This window comes from Eublepharis macularius, chromosome 4, assembly GCF_028583425.1.
Source record: "Eublepharis macularius isolate TG4126 chromosome 4, MPM_Emac_v1.0, whole genome shotgun sequence".
NCBI lineage: Eukaryota > Metazoa > Chordata > Lepidosauria > Squamata > Eublepharidae > Eublepharis > Eublepharis macularius.
Genome location: NC_072793.1, coordinates 97,408,454 through 97,430,006, shown reverse-complemented (window position 1 = coordinate 97,430,006; position 21,553 = coordinate 97,408,454). Strand labels below are relative to the sequence as shown.

At 43.9% G+C, this 21,553-nt stretch overlaps 1 protein-coding gene across 3 annotated transcripts in view; it reads left to right on the top strand.

The window, feature by feature from the left end:
* Positions 1-19,640, top strand: part of HYAL2 (hyaluronidase 2) — a 90,349-nt gene extending 70,709 nt beyond the window's left edge. For 2 of the 3 annotated variants that reach the window (XM_054977391.1, XM_054977390.1), the window contains exons 2-4: positions 1,236-2,216; positions 7,346-7,435; positions 8,855-19,640. In XM_054977391.1, the coding sequence (XP_054833366.1) occupies positions 1,290-2,216; positions 7,346-7,435; positions 8,855-9,247 (1,410 nt within the window). In that variant the 5' untranslated portion in view covers positions 1,236-1,289 and the 3' untranslated portion in view covers positions 9,248-19,640. Of the gene's footprint in view, positions 1-43; positions 65-1,235; positions 2,217-7,345; positions 7,436-8,854 lie in introns of those variants that run through there. The other variant, XM_054977392.1, reaches the window with a different exon arrangement.
* The last annotated feature ends 1,913 nt before the right edge of the window (positions 19,641-21,553 follow it).

Sequence of the window (21,553 nt, the reverse complement as noted above, 5' to 3'; positions counted from 1 at the left end):
GTTTGTATAGAGGGTTAAAGTTTAAAAACAATGGATTAGCTTCAAAAAACCCTCTAGTTTGCAGGTAAGATTTATTTTATTGAGGTTCAGGCAAGAGGAAAGGAAAACAGTTAAATCAGAAATTCCTTCTTTAAAATAGCCAACTGGCCTATCAAAACTGGTATCTACCAAGCTGCAGTCATCTAGTTTGCCTAGTTTATCTTGTGAAAAGCTTCCCCCTCCAGAACTCTATGAGCTGACTTTGTGTTTATGTAGCCCATTTATCTGCCGAGTCCAATCATGGAGCTTTGGGGCAATCTGGATGCTTGTACAATGGTCCTTTCTTGCTTCGGGGGCCATAAATTAGTTAGGATTATGCTGATGAAGTTGATGTTGGAGCTCCAGAGGGAAAGCAAGCAAGAAGGTGCTCTTTAACAAGTGCCCTTTCTAGGAAAGGGCCCTGCAGTGCTGGCAGGTCTGAGGCTGTTAAGTAAACACTCAAACACGTGTCACTGCATGTGGATTCGTCAGGTTCCAGCTGAGCTAGGCTGTGTGGCTTGCTTCTCTGTGGGGTTTGCTCTGCTCCCTGCTGCTTATTAGATTGTGCTCTCTGTGCTATATTGACTGTGCTATCTGTTCAAGGACCAGCAACTTTGGCTACTGTACTTTGCTAGGGCATGCTGTTGGTGTGCTGCAAAAAGAAGACATTTAGCAGTACACACCTGTATAATTGCTGTATATGAAATTACTCTATTGCATTAATTTTCTTTAGTCTCAGTTCCCCCAAGGGGACTGATTTCTTCCCAAATGTATGCTTTTATTCTACATTTCCTCAGAAAAGCTCAGAGTGGCAGATGGTTCTTTCTTTCCCGTTTTAACCTTGGAATAGTGTTGTGAGGATTATTATGTTTCTGGTGGGTAGCCATGTTGGTCTGCAGTAGATTAGCAAGGCTTGAGTCTACTAGCACCTTAGAGACCAACAAGAGTTTCCAGGGTATAAGCTAGTAAAAGAGGGTGATAGGACCAACATCACCCTACAAGTTTAATTGTGTAGGGATTTGAACACTAATCTCCCAGATCCTAGACCAACAATCTAACCACTGGCTCGTGATGAAGAGTGGTCAAGCAGAACAAGTTCAAGTGGAGAGTTAATTCAGGGTGACGTTGTATGCTGGTGGCTGGGCAGAAGTGACTAGGTGGAGGATGAATGGGTCTTTTCTTTGCTTCACTGTAATTGCACGTGCTTTCTTTTGTAGACCCTGTCCTGTCTGTGATCCTCCTCATCTTCTCAAGTGCCGTGGAGAGAGAGAATGCAGGGAGGCTCTGTGTTGGCAGTGGTATGGCTCATGGCCCTAACTGTTGCTGTTGCCCCTGGGCAGTATCAGAAGCCAGCTTTTACCCCCATCTTCACTGGCAGGCCTTTCATTGTGGCCTGGAATGTGCCAACTCAAGACTGCAAACCCCGCTTCAAGGTCCAGCTAGACTTCAGTATTTTTGACGTACAGGCCTCCCCCAATGAAGGCTTTGTGGACCAGAATCTGACCATTTTCTATAAAGAGCGTTTGGGCCTCTATCCATACTATGATGGGCAGAAGAGGGCAGTGAATGGAGGTGTCCCACAAAACAGTAGTCTTCTGCAGCACCTGGAACGATTGCCGGAGGGGATCCGTAAATATATCCGTTCCGAGGAAAAGGAGGGACTGGCTGTCATTGACTGGGAAGAGTGGAGGCCCATCTGGATCCGGAACTGGCAGACAAAAGACATTTACCGTAGTGCCTCCCGTCAACTTGTATTGACTCGGCAGCCTGGATTGCAAGAGGACCAAGTGAACAAAGTGGCCCAGTATGAGTTTGAGTCATCAGCTCGTGAATTCATGGAGGCAACCCTGCGGTATGCCAAGAACTTCCGGCCCCGGCAACTGTGGGGCTTCTACCTCTTTCCAGATTGTTACAACCATGATTACAGCAAGAACCAGGAAAGTTACACAGGTCGTTGTCCTGATGTAGAAGAGACACGCAATGACCATCTATCCTGGCTTTGGAGAGAGAGCACTGCCCTTTACCCTTCCATATACCTGGACCAGGTGTTGGCCTCCTCTGCAAATGGGCGGAAGTTTGTGAGGTCTCGGGTAAAAGAGGCCCTCCGTATCTCCCAGCGCCATCATGAGCACTATACCTTACCTGTCTTTGTCTACACAAGGCCTACTTATATCCGCAAACTGGATGTGCTAAGTGAGGTAAGAAAGCTTTTCATATGGGAAATGGGAAAGATAACAGAAAAAAAAGGAGGGCAATTGAGCTTGGATTGCTGTTCCATTGTAGCACCAATCTGCATGACTTGTGACTTGCCAATTCAAATTCAACTCAGTAGCCATTGTATGGCAACCCACTAAGAAATAATTTTATTGTTATTCCTGGACTGCAAAAATGGGTGAGGCTGTTAAACTGATTTCAACTTCTTGCAGACCTGATGTAGCAATAACTGAGAAGTGTTCTCTGAGTATGTCAGCAAAACCCAGAGCAAATTGGCTTTCTAATTCTTACTTTGCTGTGCTGAACCACAGTGAAACTGGTCCTGGGGCTGTTCCCACCAGGCCTATATCCAGTGCAGTGTAGAATGGGACTTCTGAGCTGATGATGTATCCCTTTCTGATATAAGTGCAACCTAACAACAATAGGTCTGTGGAAGGGTGAGAGCGCCTGCTGCTGCTGTCTCTCTCTAGTCTGGCTATGGCAGTTCTCTGCAGGAAAACGCTGCTATTAATGGCTTTTTAATTCTCCTACAAAGAATCATTAGTTTGGCACTTTGCCAAGGTCTTTCCTAAAGGATAGTAAGCCCCTGGGTTGCATACATGTTGAACCAATTAGGACAGCTGAGTACAGAAACCTGGAAAAGTTGGATGCAATGCTCCAAATTGTGCTTGTGGGTAATATCAGTTCTGGTTCACTGAGACACACAGAATAAGGAAGAGGATATTTTCTAATGTCCCAAGTTCTATTGTGGAGATTGTACATGCTTCATGGAAGCCATTTATGAATGTGGCAGCGTGGCCAACTATTTTGTGCAAGGTATTAGTCTATCTGCTGAAGTGCTTTCTACAGTTTTGCCAGATAACTTCTAGCTAAGTCTCCAAGGAGGAACAGAATCCCACAGATTACCCCTGGGTCTTACTAAAGCAAGATATAGTTTCTGTATTGAGATGATGGAATGCGTTTAGGTAAGGATCAAGACTGTCCTTTCTTCTCCCTTGTGTTTCTGTAAGATGGAGAGGGATTTGTTGATCTCTGGCAGTTCAAATTATTTTGAAAAGTTGAAGTCTGACCAGAAATGCGTGTACTGGTGCTGATGTTCTTTTTAGAGGAGGCTGTAAGGATGGTGTAAACTTCTTCTTACTAGATGGGTGGTTGAGAGCCTGCAGAAAAGGCACCTTGAGATCACTGTGGATGAGTTTAGGACAAAACCCTTGTAATCTTGCCCTGTAAAGTTTGTGGGCATGTGTGGGGAAATGCTGAAGCTGCCATTGCAACTTGCAGTCCTCCTTCAGCAGCTGCAGCTTCTTTGTTTCAAGCTGTTCTCTGGAATTTTCATGCTAATGATGATGGTCTTGGAGAAGCAGAAGTAGGCGTAGCACCATCATGAGTCCTAGTGGAAGGCAGGGCTTCTCGCTCATCCTGTCTTGCCTTAGTTTCATGCATGGCCTCTGACCACATGCAAGGAACGCTTTACTGCTGAGCATTTTAGAAAAATTGTGGCTGAAGTCACTGTGGAGGCCTCAAAAATGCTGTCCTTGGTCTCATATGGCTGGCTTTCCCCATGGATAGAGTGGTGGCTAGTAAATGGTTTTTTTTTTAAACTTAATGCATAAAACTCATACAGTTCAACCAGAACTGTGAAGATAAGCAGTGCAAATAAAAGGCTAAAATGATTGTTTTTGGCATATGCATTAAAGTGGTAGCAAACTTAAAAAATTACTATAAAAGCCAAGCTGAGTGGCTTGCTGTTTCCAGTTACAAAATAACCAACGTGTAGTTAAAGCAGTGAAAGAAAAGCCATTGCATATTTTCTTTTTCACTTGGGATTTGCTACTTTCATTCTAGGTAGCATGACTGTTTCTATTGCCTTCTCTCTTCATAATATAAACTCTTTTCTCTCACTCATCCACAGAGTACTTTGTTAATCAGGGGCTGCCTATCTGCAGTTAAAAATCTCTCTTCTGATATTCTTGGAAACAATACCAATATATCCACTACCTGGCTGATACCTCATAATATCATTGTGTGGGTTGACTGGGAAGTTTTGCTACCAGCTTTTGAGGTGTGGCACCTTCCCAGTTCCCACAGGCAGCTCTGCCAGGTTCCCATCCTTGCTCAGGTATTGCCTGAACTGAAGTTTGAAAAGAACAAGGAAAAGTACAGTGTGTGGCAGTGCCAGCTGTGGGATAAATAGGGCTGTTCCTAGCTGCTCTGCTTTATGCTTGCTAACATGGAGGTGCAGCTAAGAAAAGAAACCTCCAGAATCCAGCAGAGTGCTTCCTCCTTGCACAAAGCAAGCCCCCCACCCCCAATTGACTATAATAACAATTACAGTAATAAAAAAAGTTAGGAATATGATTGCAAGGATGCAGCATTAGTGTTGCAACTAGTATTTGCTTGTTTTGTGACTGCAGGGCCTGCACATGCCTATGCATGCAGCCAAATTCAAAATCTGAAGTGCTGCCCTAAGAGATGCAAATAAGTTAGGTAGGAAAAATCAAAGGCATAATTATAGGATGGTGGGGGGAGGGAGACTTATCTTGGCAGTAGTACATGTGAAAAGGATCCAGGGGTCTTAGAAAATTATACACTGAACACGAGTCTGCAGTGTGATGCGGTAGCTAAAAAGGCAAATGTGATTTTAGGCTGTATCAACAGAAGTATAGTGTCCAGATCATGTGAGCTCTGCTTTACTCTGCTCTGGTCAGATCTCACTTGGAGTACTGTGTTCATCTTGGGGCACAACAGTTTGAGAAACATGTCCAAAGAAGGGCAATAAAGCTGGTGAGGGATCTGGAGATCAATTCTTATGAGGAAAGGTTAAATGATCTGGGTATGTTTAGCCTAGAGAGAAAGCAACTGAGAGGTGATATGATAGCCCTCTTCAAGTATTTGAAGGGCTGTTACATAGAGGAGAGAGTGGAGTTGTTTTCTGTTGCCCCAGTGGATTGGAACAAAAACATAGGGTTAAAATTAAAGCAAAAGAATTTTCGGCTAAACATTAGGAAGAACTTCCTGACAAAGTGGGTTCCTCAATAGAACAGGCTTTCTTGGGAGGTGGTGGGCTCTCCTTTCTTGGAAGTATTTAAGAAGAGGGTCATCGGAGAGCTATGGCGATTCTCTGATTTAATATGAATGTACCCAGACTAGGAGAGGGAGTTCATGAAGGGGTGAGCCGGTGCTCTCGTGACCCTTCCTTGATTGCCCAGGGTAATGCCAATCACCACTTTGGGGTCAGCAAGGAATTTTCCTCCAGACCAGATTGGCCAGGGATCCTGGAGGTTTTTTGCCTTCCTCTGGGCATAGGGCGGGGGTCACTGAGGGAGCAGGGGAGACAGCTGTGAATTTCCTGTATTGTGCATTGGGTTGGACTAGATGACCCTTGGGGTATCTTCAAGTACTATGTTTTCTACATGATGAAGATCTCCTGGATGAGAAGGATGCTGAATTGTTGTTTTGCCTGCAAGCAGCTGTGTGTGCGCAGACTTTGTTCTACTATGCTCTCAATCAGTCTGCACAGATAGGCCACAGGAGCAGTATAATTCCACAGTAAAGACATGGAGGTGACAAAATTTTGCTTCCCAGCTTCTGGATACTCTGAGAGCCAATGTTGTTTAGTGGTTAGAGCATTGGACTAGGATCTGGGTTCAAATTTCCAGTCACCATAAAACCCACTGGATGACTCTGGGCCACTACTCTCTTAGCCCAATATAAGAGAATTGTCGTAAGTCAGATGCAACTTGACAGTACTTTACACACACTAATAAATAGATTTACCATTAATGTTTGAAATAAAAAGATCAAATATGACTTTCAGCATATATATAATGTAAGAGCCAGCAGAGCCTTGTTAAGTAGCCCTTTACTGGGCCCCTTTTGTGCTCTGCCACCACTCTTCCACCTTTCCACCTCAAACTTGATGAATTCAAAGGTTTTGTGCCAAGTGATAAGAATTTATGACCATTTAAACCTTGAGACTGCTTTCTACTCTTAAGTACATTTTTCATGTTGACCTTCTGAATTAATATTTACCCAGAAAGTTCAAATATCTGAATTATAAGACCTTGATAGGACACTTTCTCAATGGGAATCAAATCTGCTTTCTGGTTCAGCAACACCAGATGATTGAGTCACAGGCGCCCACAAGCCTGAACCAGTTCACAAGTTCTGTCCCTAGGGCTAGAAAGGATAACAAGCTTGGACCTGGAATAAGACAAAGCAGTAGTTTAGCGGACCCCATGAACTCTTCTGAGATTGCAGTGATACAGCCTTCCTCGTGGAGCAGAGGTCCTCCCTCCAATTCTTCACTGTCTTCAAGTTGTTGACCAGCTTCTGTTCTTGTTGGCAGCGTCCCTGAACCGTTTAGTGAGTCGCCTCTATTTCTTGCTCTTGTTGGCTCAAGGGTTTGTTTTTCTCCTTGAGATAAGTTGTCACCAGGCTCAACCTGGCCCCTCTCTGGGCACATTCTAGTCTTGCTCAGTGGGCCTGAAGAAGGCACAGAGCGAGACTAGAACGTGCCCAGAGTGGGGCCAGGCTTTGGTTCCGGCTTCAGCTCTGCTGCCTCCAGCAAGACAAGAGGTATGTAGAGCATTTCCAACAAGGCTGCTCTTCAAGAATTCACCGCCAGGTACAGAGTCACACGAGGTGGCCTCTGATCACTTACCCCACCTATAGCAGCATGAAGACAAACAGCACAGGGGCAGCTTAAAGCCTTCCCTGATTGATCAGTTGTCATGCAAGGCATTGGTCTGGTTGTAGGCAAGCTTTCCACTCTCAGCCTTCCCTTGTAAACGTAGGTGCTGAACACCCTGTAGCGTAAAGCATCCTACATTTTGAAGTGCTGCTTCTTACCATGAAAGATCCCCCCTCCACATGCAGGCCAGGCAATTCTCTTACCTGTTTAACTGGCCCAGCAGAAAAGAGCATTGTTTCTGGTAACACGTGTCTTTAGAAAGTACACCACTTTTCTTTCTCTCTCTACTATAGCATTGAAATCAGCATTGTAAACTTTGAGAGAACTTTTTTGTTCCTTGAGTAGTAGAAAGAGGAGTGCATCCTATGAACCTTCTGATGCTGGGCTAACTACAGATCTGTCTGCGTTGTTTCCTTGCAGATGGACTTGGTCTCCACCATTGGTGAGAGTGCTGCCCTGGGGGCAGCTGGTGCTATCTTCTGGGGAGATGCAGACTACACCAAAGGTCGGGTATGTACAACGTCCCTTTTGCCCACAACGTTTTTATGCAGAGATGAGCCCAGGCTGTGCTGGTTTCCAAAGGATGCTTAATCTAACAATTTTTACTCTTTTTATTATCAAGATCTTAGTGAAGCTTTTCTAGCTCATTCGTGTTGGCAACTAGAAGTTTTCAAAGAAGACTCTTGGAAAATAGATTGTATACTATGATGCTAATTTGGGGTGGTGAAGGAGGACTCATCAGTATGTAGAAGGAAGAGGCACATAAAGGCAATAGACTATTTGGACATAGTGACCTGTTTATAGTGGGATTATTTTTGACCCTTCATTGGTCTTTTGCTTGTGGAGGAACAAAATATCAAGAACTCTGTTAGCACATCTTAAGACAGCATATTTCAAGGGACAGACTTTACTTGTCTTTTTCGGTATTAAATTGAATTTGTTTCCACTCTGATCCTAATGCCCAGTACATAGAACTATTATCATGGAAGTGCAGAGTTAGAACAATAGGGCTACTGGTGTGGACTCTGCCACAAGATTGTCCATTCACTTAGATGACTTTAAAAAAGGATTAGACAACTTCTGTGGGTTTGCTGTGATGACTCAATGGAACCTCCATGTTGAGAGGCAGTAACCCTTTGAATGCTAGTGCTGGGGAGCTCTGGCCTCCCATGTCTTGCCTGGAGGGCTTTTAGGAGCATCACATTGACTGCTGTGTGAAACAGGATACTGGATAGGGGTGGCAGGTCCACCAGGGGCCAAACTAAGGGGCATGGGCAGCAGAGTACAACAAGTCACTAAAAATCACTCCCAAACTTAGTGTTTGGGAGTGATTTTTAAAGAATTGCCCCTGATGTGACCCGAAACTTTCATGCCATGCTGGAAAATGACATCATTTTCCAGCACAAAGGGGAAGTGTACATTTTGCACACCTGCCTCCACAGGTGCCCTCCCACTGGCTGGTAAATGGAGATGGCAGGGCAGGGGCTCTCCCACTACTAGTGGGGAGATGGCAACCCTAATGCTGGACTCAATGGATCAGGAGTCTGATTCACCAGGGCTGCTCTTGTATTCTTCATGGTCCCTGGCAACTTTCAATTTAAATTGGAAGTGCAGGCTATGTGGGACTCCCTGTGGATCTGTCCTTGGACACATCTTTGCTGTGACAGTACCAGCCCAGTCATTGCTAAGTGTGGTTAGAGGTTAATAGTAGCCCCATAGAGACACCACTTCCAGGTGGAATCTATACTGGTAGATTGTAAGATACCCTAGACAGCTCTTCTCACTTTCATTGAATCCTTAATATGATTTCATAGGAGGAAATTTGCCACCCCTTTTGACAGTGCCATTGTGTGCCACAGCTGCTGGTTTGGTCCTTCATCATTTGGATCTGTTCCCTGCTCTGTTCATTTTGTATTGTCTCTTCTTCAGGAAACATGCCAGACCATTAAAACGTACCTGGAGAATGATCTTGGTCTTTATATCATCAATGTGACAACAGCAGCGGAACTCTGCAGCCAGACCCTGTGTAACAGTCATGGTCGTTGCCTGCGCCAAGTGAGCAATGCCAGCGTCTTCCTGCATCTCAACCCAACAAGCTTCCAGATCCATCACAACCGTGAGAACAAGCTCGTGGCCGAAGGAAAGCTCTCTCAGGATGACATTGCCTTCCTACGGACTCACTTCCTGTGCCACTGCTACCAGGGATGGCATGGAGAAGGATGCGAGGGGCAGCTGAACCCACCGGGTGGTGGCCCCTGCCTTTTCAGTAACGTGGGACTCCTGTTGCTCATGATGCTGTCTCTTCTGGCCTTCTTGCACTAGGCTGCCTCTAAGTGGAACCTCTGTGGCTGCAACTACTAGTTCCTGGGGCATAGTTTGAGGAAGGGGTTGTGATAGACAGTGGGGGTAGCCAGAAAGGAAGAAATAGGAGCCACCAGCCTCTCTTTTGTATCTTATTTAGCAGCGATGTAGCAGATCTACTATTTAAGTGACTGTCCTACCTCTCCGATCTTGCCCTTTAAGTGGTGAAAGAAAGAAAAAAGCACCCTTCTCTCCATTGGTATTTTTTTTCTGTTGACAGACAGGTGGGCTACTAGAAGAAAGAACAGTTTTAGGGACTGGCAGAAGTAGGAGACTGGTATGAGGTGTGGCCTGGTCTGCCTTCTCTGCTGGTGATGTGGTGACCTCTGCTGCCCCTGGTCTCCAGTTGTCTGAATGTGCCTTGGGTTAAGTCGGAGGGTGAGACAGTGGGGGGCAGGATGGAAGGATCTAAGTGCCTGTGTTCAGGATTGTTTTTAGACCTTGGCTGCTGGGACTAGGAAGGGAGTGCTTGGTTCTTCTGTTATAAGAGGGAGAGGGCGCAGTTAGTTCTAAGACAGGAGCCCTAGAGCATACTTAGGCCTAAAGAGAAGTGTGGTGGGTTTGATGGAGCTGCTGTAGTGAGGAAAAGTTGCTGCTGTGTTGAGTGTCCCCTAAAAGTTTCCTTTAGGATAGAGGGTAGAGAAGAGGAAGAATGCTGTTCAGCCACTGGGGAATTATTCTGGAGAGTCACATGATCTATGATGGGACATACGCTTTGCAGAAGGTGGGGTGGGCTGGATAATATTACCCACTGATGTTACTGGGGATGTGGAATGCTGTGCCCTGTCTTTATGTGGCTGGTGCTGAGTCAGTGCCCTGAATATTGCAGGAAAAACCAAAAAGTTTTACCTCAGAATTAAAGACACACAAGAGAATATTTGGTGTCTTGCCCTGTGTGCCTGATAATTGCCCTGTTCTTTCCTACTGCTGTCTGCAACTTCAAGATGATTGGAATTTCAAGCACCATTTGCCCTCAGACCCAAATATTTTGACATTACCTTTCCTTTGAGTAGTTTCTTCTGTTACAGGACTGTAGCTTATACAAGTGTTGATTGTGCTCCAGAAAGAATTCTAATTGTTTGGCTCAAGCTATTCCCTTTGCCTGACAGTTCTTTGACTCTTCCAGCCTCTAGTATGTGACCAAAAATGGGAGACCAAATGAAGTAATATTCACCCACTCTTCCCCCTCACCCCAGTTCTGCTGTTTGTAGAGGTGCCATCTCCTGCCTGGCCTTCAGCTCACTCTCTAACCCTTCCTCCTGGAGAAGGAGAGTGCTGTTGCTTTGCCAGCACCTCCTGCTCCTTGTATTTCAGCCAATGAGAATTGATTGGCATGACCAGACTGTTGCCAAAGTGAACAAGATCAGTAAGTGCACTTGAGTGCTCCCACCAGGTTTGTGGCATACACAGCAGAATTAGAGGTGAATCAGCCACCTCTTTACCCTCTGGTAACATGTTTTTCAATTCACCCTGCAATAGTCTGTTTCTCATATTCATTCTCTCTTCTCTCTATCTTATGATTTCCAAATGCAGCGATGTAGTCTGGCGATTCATGGAAATTTAGGTTGGAGTCTTATTTTAGGGTTCTGGGCCAAGTGTGGTGTTCCCTACTGGGGCTACAATGGGAGAAGGGTGAACACTTAAGCAGGAGGCAACTGTGCTGGTAACTTGAGATGCCCCATAAGGCAGAGCTGCAATAAAGTCTGTGGCTTTCCTGTCCTTCATGGAGCCCCATGGTCATTGGCACCGAGGATATAGGAAACTGGCCTTGAGCTAGCCAACCAAAAGCTTAACTTTGCCCAGTACTGTCACCAGCAGCCATCTTTATGTTCTCAGTCAGCGCTGTTTGTAGTTCTGCTTCCCAAGATTGTCAAACTGGGAAATGCTACAGATGGAGCATGTAAGCTGAGCCCCTGGGCTGCAGTGCTCCTTAGCCTATTCTGTGCCAACACGTTGGGCTGTATGTGATTCTTGGTCAAGGGCAAGGATTTTTTCAAAACTAAATTCATTGTTTTGAAAAATCCATTTATGTTGCCTAGAAGGGGAGCCTGATGTAAAAGAAATGGTAGGCTATGGTTTGAAGCCACCCCTTGTTACTTCACCAGAGATGGGTTTCTGATAGCAAAGCCTAATCCTTTACACTGGAAGATTATGTTCTGAGATCTAGAGGGCAAGGAACATTCAGGCATTCTTCAAACCAGTGAATATTCTGAGCTCTCCTGAGTAAATTAAAATTAGCCTGCAGTTCCAAGAAAGAGTCCTGACCTTAAATATTGTTCATATAAGTGAAAGTTCTGGGCATGGAGGAAGATAGTTATCTGTTGACTTGGATATGGCAGCTGCTGCTTCACAATAAAGCACAATTCCCTGTAGAAATTCAGGAAAATAGTAAGGAGTAATATGAGCCATGTAAAACGCTGCAGCCTAAGGAATGTGCGTGTGTCTGCTTCTACACAAGCTAGCCAAGGCCAGCTCGGGGCAGGGTGGTGGTGCTTTTCTTAAAGAGTGCCCACCTTTTGAATAGGAGGAAGGGATACTCTGCTCTCAGTTAGTTCTTTTAAGATATTTAGCCCATGTCCGTTATGCAGAGTGCTCAAAAATGTATAAAAGGCTCTGTAACAAGAAAGAGTGGGCCTTTTAAAATCATATACAATTTGAATAACTGGACATATTTTGCTATTGGGAATAGGAGAATATTGGGAATAGCAGATCTGTAATCATGTTATTACAAATTGGTATTAATAATAATCTGTCCTAATAGTTAACAGGAAGCCACAGGCCAAATTCAACTAGTGGGTGACTGTCATTTGGCTTGCCTGTACCAGCTTCCATTCTGTCTTGAAGCTGGGGAGAGATTGTTCTGTCCTTCTATTTCCCCTTCCTCATAGCTTGCTGAAGGCTTGAGTCTGTTCAGATAAAGCAATTGGGAGAAAGCCAGAGGATATTTTATGTTTTTAAGCAAATGTAATAATTGCTGGCCCATATGGCCCAACTCAGGTTTGTTTATTTCCCCTTCCCTGAAAACTGAGAATGCAAGACTCTTCCACCACTATTTTTTTAAAATATATCTTTTCTTAATAGCTCCTATATTACTAAGGTGTTGACTCAGGGGATGGCATGGCCTGTGGTTCCTCTCCATCCTTTAGGAGAGCACCCCCTAGTGCTGCAAGAGAGCCAACAAATCAAAATAATTATTTTTTACTAGGAGGGTGGTGAGTCCACAAAGTGCCATGTACTGATATTATGAGTATCTGCCAATGGACACAGCTCATGCAGGCCTTTGCCAGATGTGTTTTATTGTCCTACTTATGTTGCAGCCCATTGATGATTTGGTGGTAGGTTACAGTGTGGCACAATGCCCTGGCTTCCTCCTCCTTAATCCCCCCCCCTCTCAGGAGCAGGCACAGGTTTTCTGCCCTCCTTTTTGGTGTGAACTCTCTCATAATCTCTCAGGGTTTGAAGAAAGGGTTTTTGCACACATTTCCATATACTCAAGACACTGAAGTCCAAAGAGTTTCCCTGTCTTATTATCTCTTTGGTCATATTGATTGCATGGTTATCCATCTCTGAGGCTGGAGGTTGCTTTGTTCTGTCAAATTCTGTCTCTGGTTTGCTGCCACGCTATACTTGGATAGAGTCTGTCTTTCTTTAAGGCTGTGCCAACTCCAGAAGGAGAACCATTTTAAAAATACTGTTTCTGGAAGAACTTTCAAAAGACCTGTGAATTTCAGGAAGCATGGCATGAATGCTTAAAGTACTTTAAGGAACACATTATAGGACCAGCCAGCCTCCTTTGCATACTCCAAATCTTACTTTCAATTTGTAGGTTAAGATTAACTAGTGCTCCTGGTTTGGTACTCATAATCACTAGCATCCATTAGAATTTTTGCTCTTTCTATAGGCATACATTGAAAAAGTAGCAGAACTCTATTGTTGTCACTCTTTAGCTACCCTGGCTCTGAAAGAAAGTCTGTATTGTATAGTTGCCAAGAAAGCATGGTGGTCAGCTAGAGGAGTAAAGGATTGACACAAAGTTAAAGTATTCTGTACACGTGTGTGAAAGGTTCATTAGAAATGAAACGCAATTCATCTTTGTGACAGAGATATCTCACTTGTTCTGTGGCTTTCTGCAAGGGACGGACTTAAGCCTTCTATATCGGCACTGTACTGTGACCTCCTTACATGGTAGCAGACTGTTACAGGGATGGCACTGGGAATGGACGTAGTTCCAAGGTAGAGTGGCTGGTTTCTACGGTCCCTAACTTCTCCAAATTAAAGGACTTCTGTTGGAGTCCCTAGAAAGTGATGGATTAGTGGTCTGACTTATTGTAAGGCAAATATTAAGTTCATGTGGAAGGGAAAAGGTACACTTCTAGGAGGAGCATCTCTACACTCTGCTGTCCCATGAGAAATGGGCTGGATTATGACCATTGTTTCCCTATATCCTTACTAAGGACTTTAGTAAGGATATATGCTACGAATTTTACTTCAGTTATTTTGTCCATCTCCATGATGGAGCAAATTTTAAAGCTAAGTACTTTTTGCTTTCTTTCTTCCCTTTTCTGCCAATCAAAAGAGTATCCAACAGTTCCCAAGACTTATAATGAGCAGCCTCTTTAGGGTTGCCAACCTCCAGATGGGAGCTGGAGTTTTGGAATTACAATTCATCTTTAGACTTTAGAGATTACTTTCTCTGGAGAGAATGGCAGCTTCCGAAGTTCGACTCTATGGCACCTCATCCCTGCTGAGCTCCCCCTCAAACTCCACCTTCCCCAGGCTCTGCTGGGAGTTGGTAGCCTGAAATAAACCAATACTACTAGTGCTTTGAGGGATTCAAATATGTCTCCAGAGTTCAGAAGATATTTATGATATTAGTTAGCCTTGAGTCTCTGCACTAAATGGATCCTGACCAGGCAGCTGAAGTGTTGATCTCTCTCTTTTATGGTACACTGAAAAGGTTTTGTTCACATAACACAAATGCTTTAAATAACATTTTACAAATTTCATGTGAGTTTTTACAACCCACTAAGAATATATCCCTGGATTTTTAGTGCACCAATCCAAGTACAGGTTGGCGATTGTGTTTTTAAGTGTGACCTGAAAGACCTGTGTAGGAGGGAGGGAGGGAGGGAGGGAGGGAAAGAGAGGTGTTTTTTTAGAGGCTTGGTTCATCTGATGTGCAAAATACATATGATTCATGATGATTTTCTGCATCAAGAAGAAGGGGATAGACCTCATTTGGATTTTCTATAGCCATAATAAAAACACTTGAGGCAAACCTATGAAGATGGCTCTTAGGTAGTCATTGGGAAGAGAGACCCAGAAAATATGTACTTTGCGGGTCTGTGGCATGAAGGATGAGTTGCTGCCACTTTCTCTCTTAAATAATTATTCTGAAAAGTGGGCTCGACTGAGGCCGGAGGTGAGGGCTGGTCAGCTGGTGGCAGCCTCTGGCTGTTTATTACTAGTTGAAGAATGGATTCCTTGTCTGCAGCATGGAGAGAGAGTGAGGCGAAACCTTGGGATGAGGGATATGAAGAGGAAGGATGTTAGGAACTGAGGGAGGGGAGGAGGAAGGGCACAAGGAGGGGATTTGACGGGCACAAAGAGCAGGAAAGTCCTCTCCAACACAAGCAATATCATACCATAAAACACCACAGGAGTAGTGGGTTCCAAGGCATAAGATAAAAATTGATTAAAATATAGAAGGTGAAATGTTATGTTATTAACTGAGGTCAGTCTGGCTTGGCTTTCTGAGAGGTTTATTTCAACTAATGTCATCTTTCTATTACAAAAGGTACAGCCTGAAGAGAGGAAATTGAGGGTAGCAAATGGGAAAGGAGTAGGCTACCAGAGGATATGGAGGAAGTTTCTAGTTCTCTAGCAGTAACAGGTCCTAGTTGTGGTCCTTTGCCAAGCCTGCCATTCCTACAGCGCATGCTTTGGCCTTTCCCCTGTGCCCTACTGGCCTCCCTAAACTGCTGCCTTTTCATTCACCAGGTATTGGCAAGGTCTGGATTTCATTTTTCTGACCTGTACCCAGCCAGCAGAGCATGGATGTCTTTCAACAACTATACTCTGATTGATCATGAGGAGCCATCTATGCTATGCAGACCAAGAGTAGATAAGACAGTTCACTTAGTTGCTCTATTTTTAAATGTCTTTCCTAAATAATTTCTCTGTTTTAGCCAAGGTTAAATTATTATTCAACTGACAAATCTGGCATTCTTGGGAAAACATGATAAAACAGCTAGCTTGAACACAAAAATAATACTATCTGCTTCAGGATGGATGGGGGGCAGAAATGGCCCAGGAAATGTGCCCCACCCTGCCCTGACCATACCCCTCAAAGGAGGGAAAGGGAACACTTGCCTGACCATCTCAGATGAGGTGCCCGACAAAGGCACCTGGACAGGGTGAAAGTGGGAAGGGTGGCCCCATCCTTTGCCAGGTGAGATAAAGCCAGGTGTCTCACTACAGCAAGGCTGGGCAAGGCAGCTTCTTCCCTTACCAAAGTGAAGCCAAGCAGTGCCATCCCATTCCTTGAGAGGTACAGCTGGGTAGGGCAGCCCCAATCCCATCTCTTGTTGGGCAAGATGAGGCTGGGTGGCTCCACCCGTTTCTCACTAGGTGAGGTGAAACCAGGTGGAGTGGCCCTGTTTTGACCCTTGCTGGGTTGGGTGTTCCCTTCTCTTGCCAGGCAAGGTGAGTCTGAGTGTCCCGTCCCTCACTGGGCATGGTGAGGCCATGTAGGATGGTCCTGTCCCTTGCTGCAGCATCCACCCCTGTTTTAGGGATGGGGTGGCTGTGGTGGTGTGGTAGCCCCTGGGACTGGGTAGCCCCAGTGGAAGGGGGCAGGCCACTGGCCAACCAGGACTCGTCCAGGTGGCCTTAATGGCCAGTCTGCCCCTGATCTGTTTTATTTTTACTCTAAATATCAATGTATGACACGCACACACACACACACACCAACCTTTGGATGATTCAAGCCATAATTTTAAAAATATTAAAAATATGTAAGTCCAGGAAATTATACTGGTACCTGTTCAGAAACCCACCTCCCGCATGTCCACAATTTCTTCTTAGGCTTAGGGAGAAGGTAACTTCTTCCAGGGTAGAGAATTGTTCACAGCAAGTTCATGCTGTGAAATGAAAAGATCCTTGTGCTACCAATGATGAGAGTGCTAGATTCTATTGCCTTGGGGTTTCAACAGGGCAAGTGCCAGTGATAGCAGAAAGAGCAAGTTCAACCCATTTCCCTACAACCTTGATGGTTCTCATGTGGTGGCACTGAAGCTCCCCTCCTTTTCTTTCATCTTGGTAATACCACAGAGCAATCATCAGCTATCTAGTCACGGCCATGACCACTCACGGCTTTGACTGGAGTGCTGAAAAAGGGCCTTGTTCTGAGAAGCTAATCCTATCCACAGAAAGGGGTGCCTGCTGGGCTCAGTGCCTGTAAGCTCACCTACTCCATACAAAGGCCTTCAGATATAGAACAAGGTTGTCAAAGTATCAGTTTAGAATCCTCTTCACAGAACCTTAAAATGTCCAGAATTTCCATATTGGTGAGAAGTAGGCGTTCCCAAACTTACTGCATTTCACAGCAGCATCAAAAGCTACTTCACCCCAGAACGGTGAATGCAGTGAGCATAGCTAAATAAAAGTCCAGTGGCATCTTAAAGACTAACAACATTTTTTTCAATCTGAGCTTTTGAAAGCTACAGCTCACTTCCTCAGATATTCTGTGGGAAATCAAACTGGAAATTCTACTTAAGAGCAATACTACAAGGGGGGAATCTTCCCGTTAACTAGAATTTGATTTCACTCCACATGTCTGACTGTGACTCACAAAAAATTCATGTTGAAATAAATGTTGTTAGTCTTTAAGGTGTCACTTGATGTTTATTTTATCTTGCTATAACAGACTTGGCTACTCCTTTTGCAATCATTGCAGCTACCTTGCTTCTTCACAATTTCCTCTTCTTATCTGAGATGGAAGAATCCCCAGGCATGCTTTTCTTATACTGTATGTGATTGAGTGGGGTGTAGAGTTCACCCTTCTTTGTCCTCTTCTCTCCTTCTCTGCCTTCTTTCACTTCACTTCTCATGTGGCACTGCAAAAGCACATAAACAGCCACAATCAACTTATAATAATCTGAGAGAGAGAGAGAAGAAAAACCCCTTTGAGCCATCTGCTTTCTTCCTACTGCTTGCACAGCAAGTTAGCCATGTTTGGGGTAACAGCTGAAGTAAAGCAAAGAAAAACCTGCACTCTCTCCAGCCACCAGCACATTCTTCCACTCAGGGATTTTTTTCTGGGAAAAGAGGTGGTGGAACTCAGTGGGTTGCCCTCGGAGAAAATGGTCATGTGGCTGATGGCCCTGCCCCGATCTCCAGACAGAGGGGAGTTGAGATTGCCCTCCACGCAGTGGTGTGGAGGGCAATCTATACTTCCCCCTGTCTGGAGATCAGGGGATGAGGCCACCAGCCATGTGACCATTTTCAAGAGGTTCCGGAACTCTGTTCCACCAAGTTCCAGCTGAAAAAAAGCCCTGCTTCCACTCATACTCTTGGTTGAAACTTTGTGGCCAAACATAGATCACCTCCCAGGCACCCAGGTGAATGCTACACTGAACAAGCCTGTGGATTTTCTCACATTTGCTCATGTGCAAAGTGCCAACAAGTCACAACCAACTTATGGCAACCTGTCATGGGGTTTTCATGGCAAGAGATTATCAGAGGTGGTTTACCATTGTCAGCCTCTGTGTAGCAAACTTTGCCTTCCTTGGTGATCTCCCATCCAAGTACTAACCAGGGCCAACACTGCTTAGCTTTCCAGATCTGATGAAATTGGGCTAGCCTGGGCCATCCAGGTTGGGGTACATTTGCTTATGAGAGTGCAAAAGGTCGTGTACCTTGTACAAAAGTCCTTGATTCTTGTAGATATAGAAAAAAAAATCTTATGTGTGGCAATGGTAACTAAGATAGTGTTCTCCAACAAGTAGCTCATGAAGCTATGGGAGTTCTCCAGCTGCTGCAGAGTACTTTATGAATCCCCTAGAACACTGAAGAAAAGATCATGGAAAGATCCGCTGTAGATTTTAAGAAAATAGTTTTGATAGGATTTTTCTCTGTGCTTAGCTTGTAGGTTCATTTCCGAAACACTTCCTAGTCTATGTTGTTTCTAGGATACAGAACACAACTTGGTAAGCAGGAGGGATAGCTTGTGATATTTGTCATTCAGAAGTATCTCTCATTAAAGAAAAGATTGACGAGTTATGATTTAAAAGGTTTAGGGCTAGAGTTGTGGATAATGGAAAAGGGTCCATGTCAGTTTGGATGGGGGGTGGGGGAATGAAGGCCTTTGTACATAATAAAAAAAATTGCAGCCCATCCACATAGCAGGTGGGTGGTTGGGTACCTTGCACAATTACTCCCTCCCTATTTATGCCTTGCTGTAGATGACACACTGTTCATCTTCTTTGTTGGAGTGTGTAAAGTTGATTCTAATTCAACCAGAGGGAGGGAGGTACAGTCTGGAACTTGTAGAAGCTTCACATCACGTCCATGTTTTGTACTACCTGAGGCAATGGCAGTGACTCTCTAGATAGACAATAGCAGCTGGCTACTGCATTAAAATCTGCTGAGTAAGAACTGGCAATGCCTAGATTTGATGAAAATATTTCCAGAAGGTTTTTTTAAAGTTATAAAAACACAGTTATTACTTGTCTGAGATCCAGATGCCTTCCCTCCAAGTAGCACTTCTGTTGCTAGGATATTGCATGTTCCAAGCACAACAGTCACTGGGAAAAATAACATCTCTTCTGTCCCTTTAAAAACATTTTAAAGTTGTATTTAATTGGTTCTCCTGACTTCTGTATAAAATGAGTGCTCCCCATGCATATATAGTCTTTTTTAAAAAGTTGTAAACACCAACAGGGCTCAGCTCTCCCTCTTCCCCTTAATTTTCAAAACTGACAACATATTTGTTCTTGAGAGGCTTTCAGCATTGGAGCATCTCTTCTGTTTCCCTTTAAGTATACTTGATATGGAAGACAGCTATTAGTGCTCCATTCCAGGAACAAGATTACCCTCCCTGTGTCTTGGGAACAGGATATTCAGTTGTTGGCACTAGGTTGGCACTAATGTGAGTTTAGTGTTAAAAGTATTTTTTACTATGGAAAGAACTCCCCATCAGCAGCCAGTAGTGATGTGAGGGAGAGGTTAACTCCACATAGGATATTTGCTTTTTCCTCTGATGAGCTTGTCAAGAATGTTGCTCTCTACCCACCCACCTCTATTTACATGTTCTTTCATCAGGGGAGTCCAGTAAAAATAATTCTCCACCTTCCACCCACTCTGGTCTTTATCATTTCAGGAGCACAAGGATTCTAAGCCTCTTTGTTTTACTACAATGGTTGACTGGAATGTTTTGTACTACACAATAAAGTTTAGTCTACCCACACACACTCCTCCCCCACCACCAGTATCCAGATAACCAGATGTCAGGGACTGATCTATGCTGTTCATTTCTCCACTAAGAGACTTTATATGGGTCAGAAAGGATAGTGTTTGGTAGCACAATCCTAAAGATACATTCTTGGGAGTAGCCCCACTGAATAGGTTTGAGTAGGATTCTGTTTAGACCTGCATAGGATAGCAGTAAGGGTCTAGTAATTTGGGGCTAATATATATGGAGAACAGCAGCTGCTACTGTGCTATTTAATTCGGTATGCCTAAGGACTGGAGCTTAGGTAGACATACAACATATCTAGAATAAGGAATTATCACTTTTAAGAGAGGTTGTGTTGTATTTGCTATATTCCCTTCCTGTCTTTGAATATTACAAAACATATCCTTTAAAAGTGATGTTTAAATTTTTACTACATCGCTGAAAACTTATGGAAATTAGAACATTTATTCCTATTTTCCAAACGGGCAATTTGCTGTTGTTGCCAAAGTAATGCATTACTCTTTAGAACAGTACAAAACTGTTGTACAGAGTCACCTATGTGGAATAACCATACAGCAAGAGCGTGAGACAAACATATTTTTTGTGCATTATGAATCTGAAAAAAACTTAATCTTGCCATGGAAGATTTTAGACCCAAGTTTGCATTCAAATGAACAACAACTAAGTCTATACAACTGCAGTACTAAGTACACCTGCTGGGGAGTAAGTTCCATTGAACTCAGTGGGATTTACTTCTGAGTATACCTGCTTAAGCTTGCCCTATCTATCTACTCATGACTTATACCCATAGGGGGCCAGAACTTTGAATAGCACTTATCTCTTTTGCCCTTTCCTAATAGGTCAGCTATATACAGAGGGACACAATGCAATACATGCTTGGAAATTTCAAAGAACAGAAATCATCCTTTTAATTTGTGGGATTTGCTTGGACAAAAAAAGTTATAGTAAGTTCATACCAATGCAATCAATATCCCATGCCCAAAATTCAATTTCATTGTACTAAGCAAAGTGGTTCCTAGCTGGAAAATCTAGAAGAAGACATCCACAGATGACTCTGACTGGCAGTCTTCAGGCCCCTTCTGCGTAAGCATTTGTTTACATAATAAATACGTGCTTATTTTTCATTTATTGTGCAGAATGCACACATATTCCTTCAAGCTTCTGGTTCTGCGTGAACAGTGTATTTTAAAAAACATTTTTGAGAGTGATTGCTTCCAGTATCTTGCACTAGCCTTAATATGGCAAGCAGTCATCTTGAGAAGAGGGAGTTCTGAATGAGAAATCATACAGAGGAGTGAAAGGCAACTAACATGATCAGATACTCAGCAAGCTGAATTACAAAAAAATCCAACTTGCAAGACTGAATTAATTTCTGTAATTGAGGCCAGCTGTTCTCACAGTATAAATGAGCCAAGTGGACATCAATATGCTGGTCTGGATTAGCTGTTCCACTTTGCTGAGAAACTGGTATTAGCATAAAAAAGTAGAGTTACCAGTTTCTGTGCTCAGAAAATTCTAGCTCCTTTCCTCATGTTCAGAGGTATTGTTTGGTATGACTGAGGCTTGAGCCATCAACTATTTCTGAAATGAACCTGGTTGAATTAAACCCTGAAGGACTTAGACCATCTTGTGAGGATGGCACTCCAATTACCACTTTTGTTTTTGGAGACCACCTGTAGCCTTAACAAGTGCATGACAAAAAGAAAAAGGAACTGAACCAATCTCTCTCCATCTCCATGCTTGGAGGAGCAGTACTAGTTCAGGGTCTGTCATGCAACCATTAAAGGTGC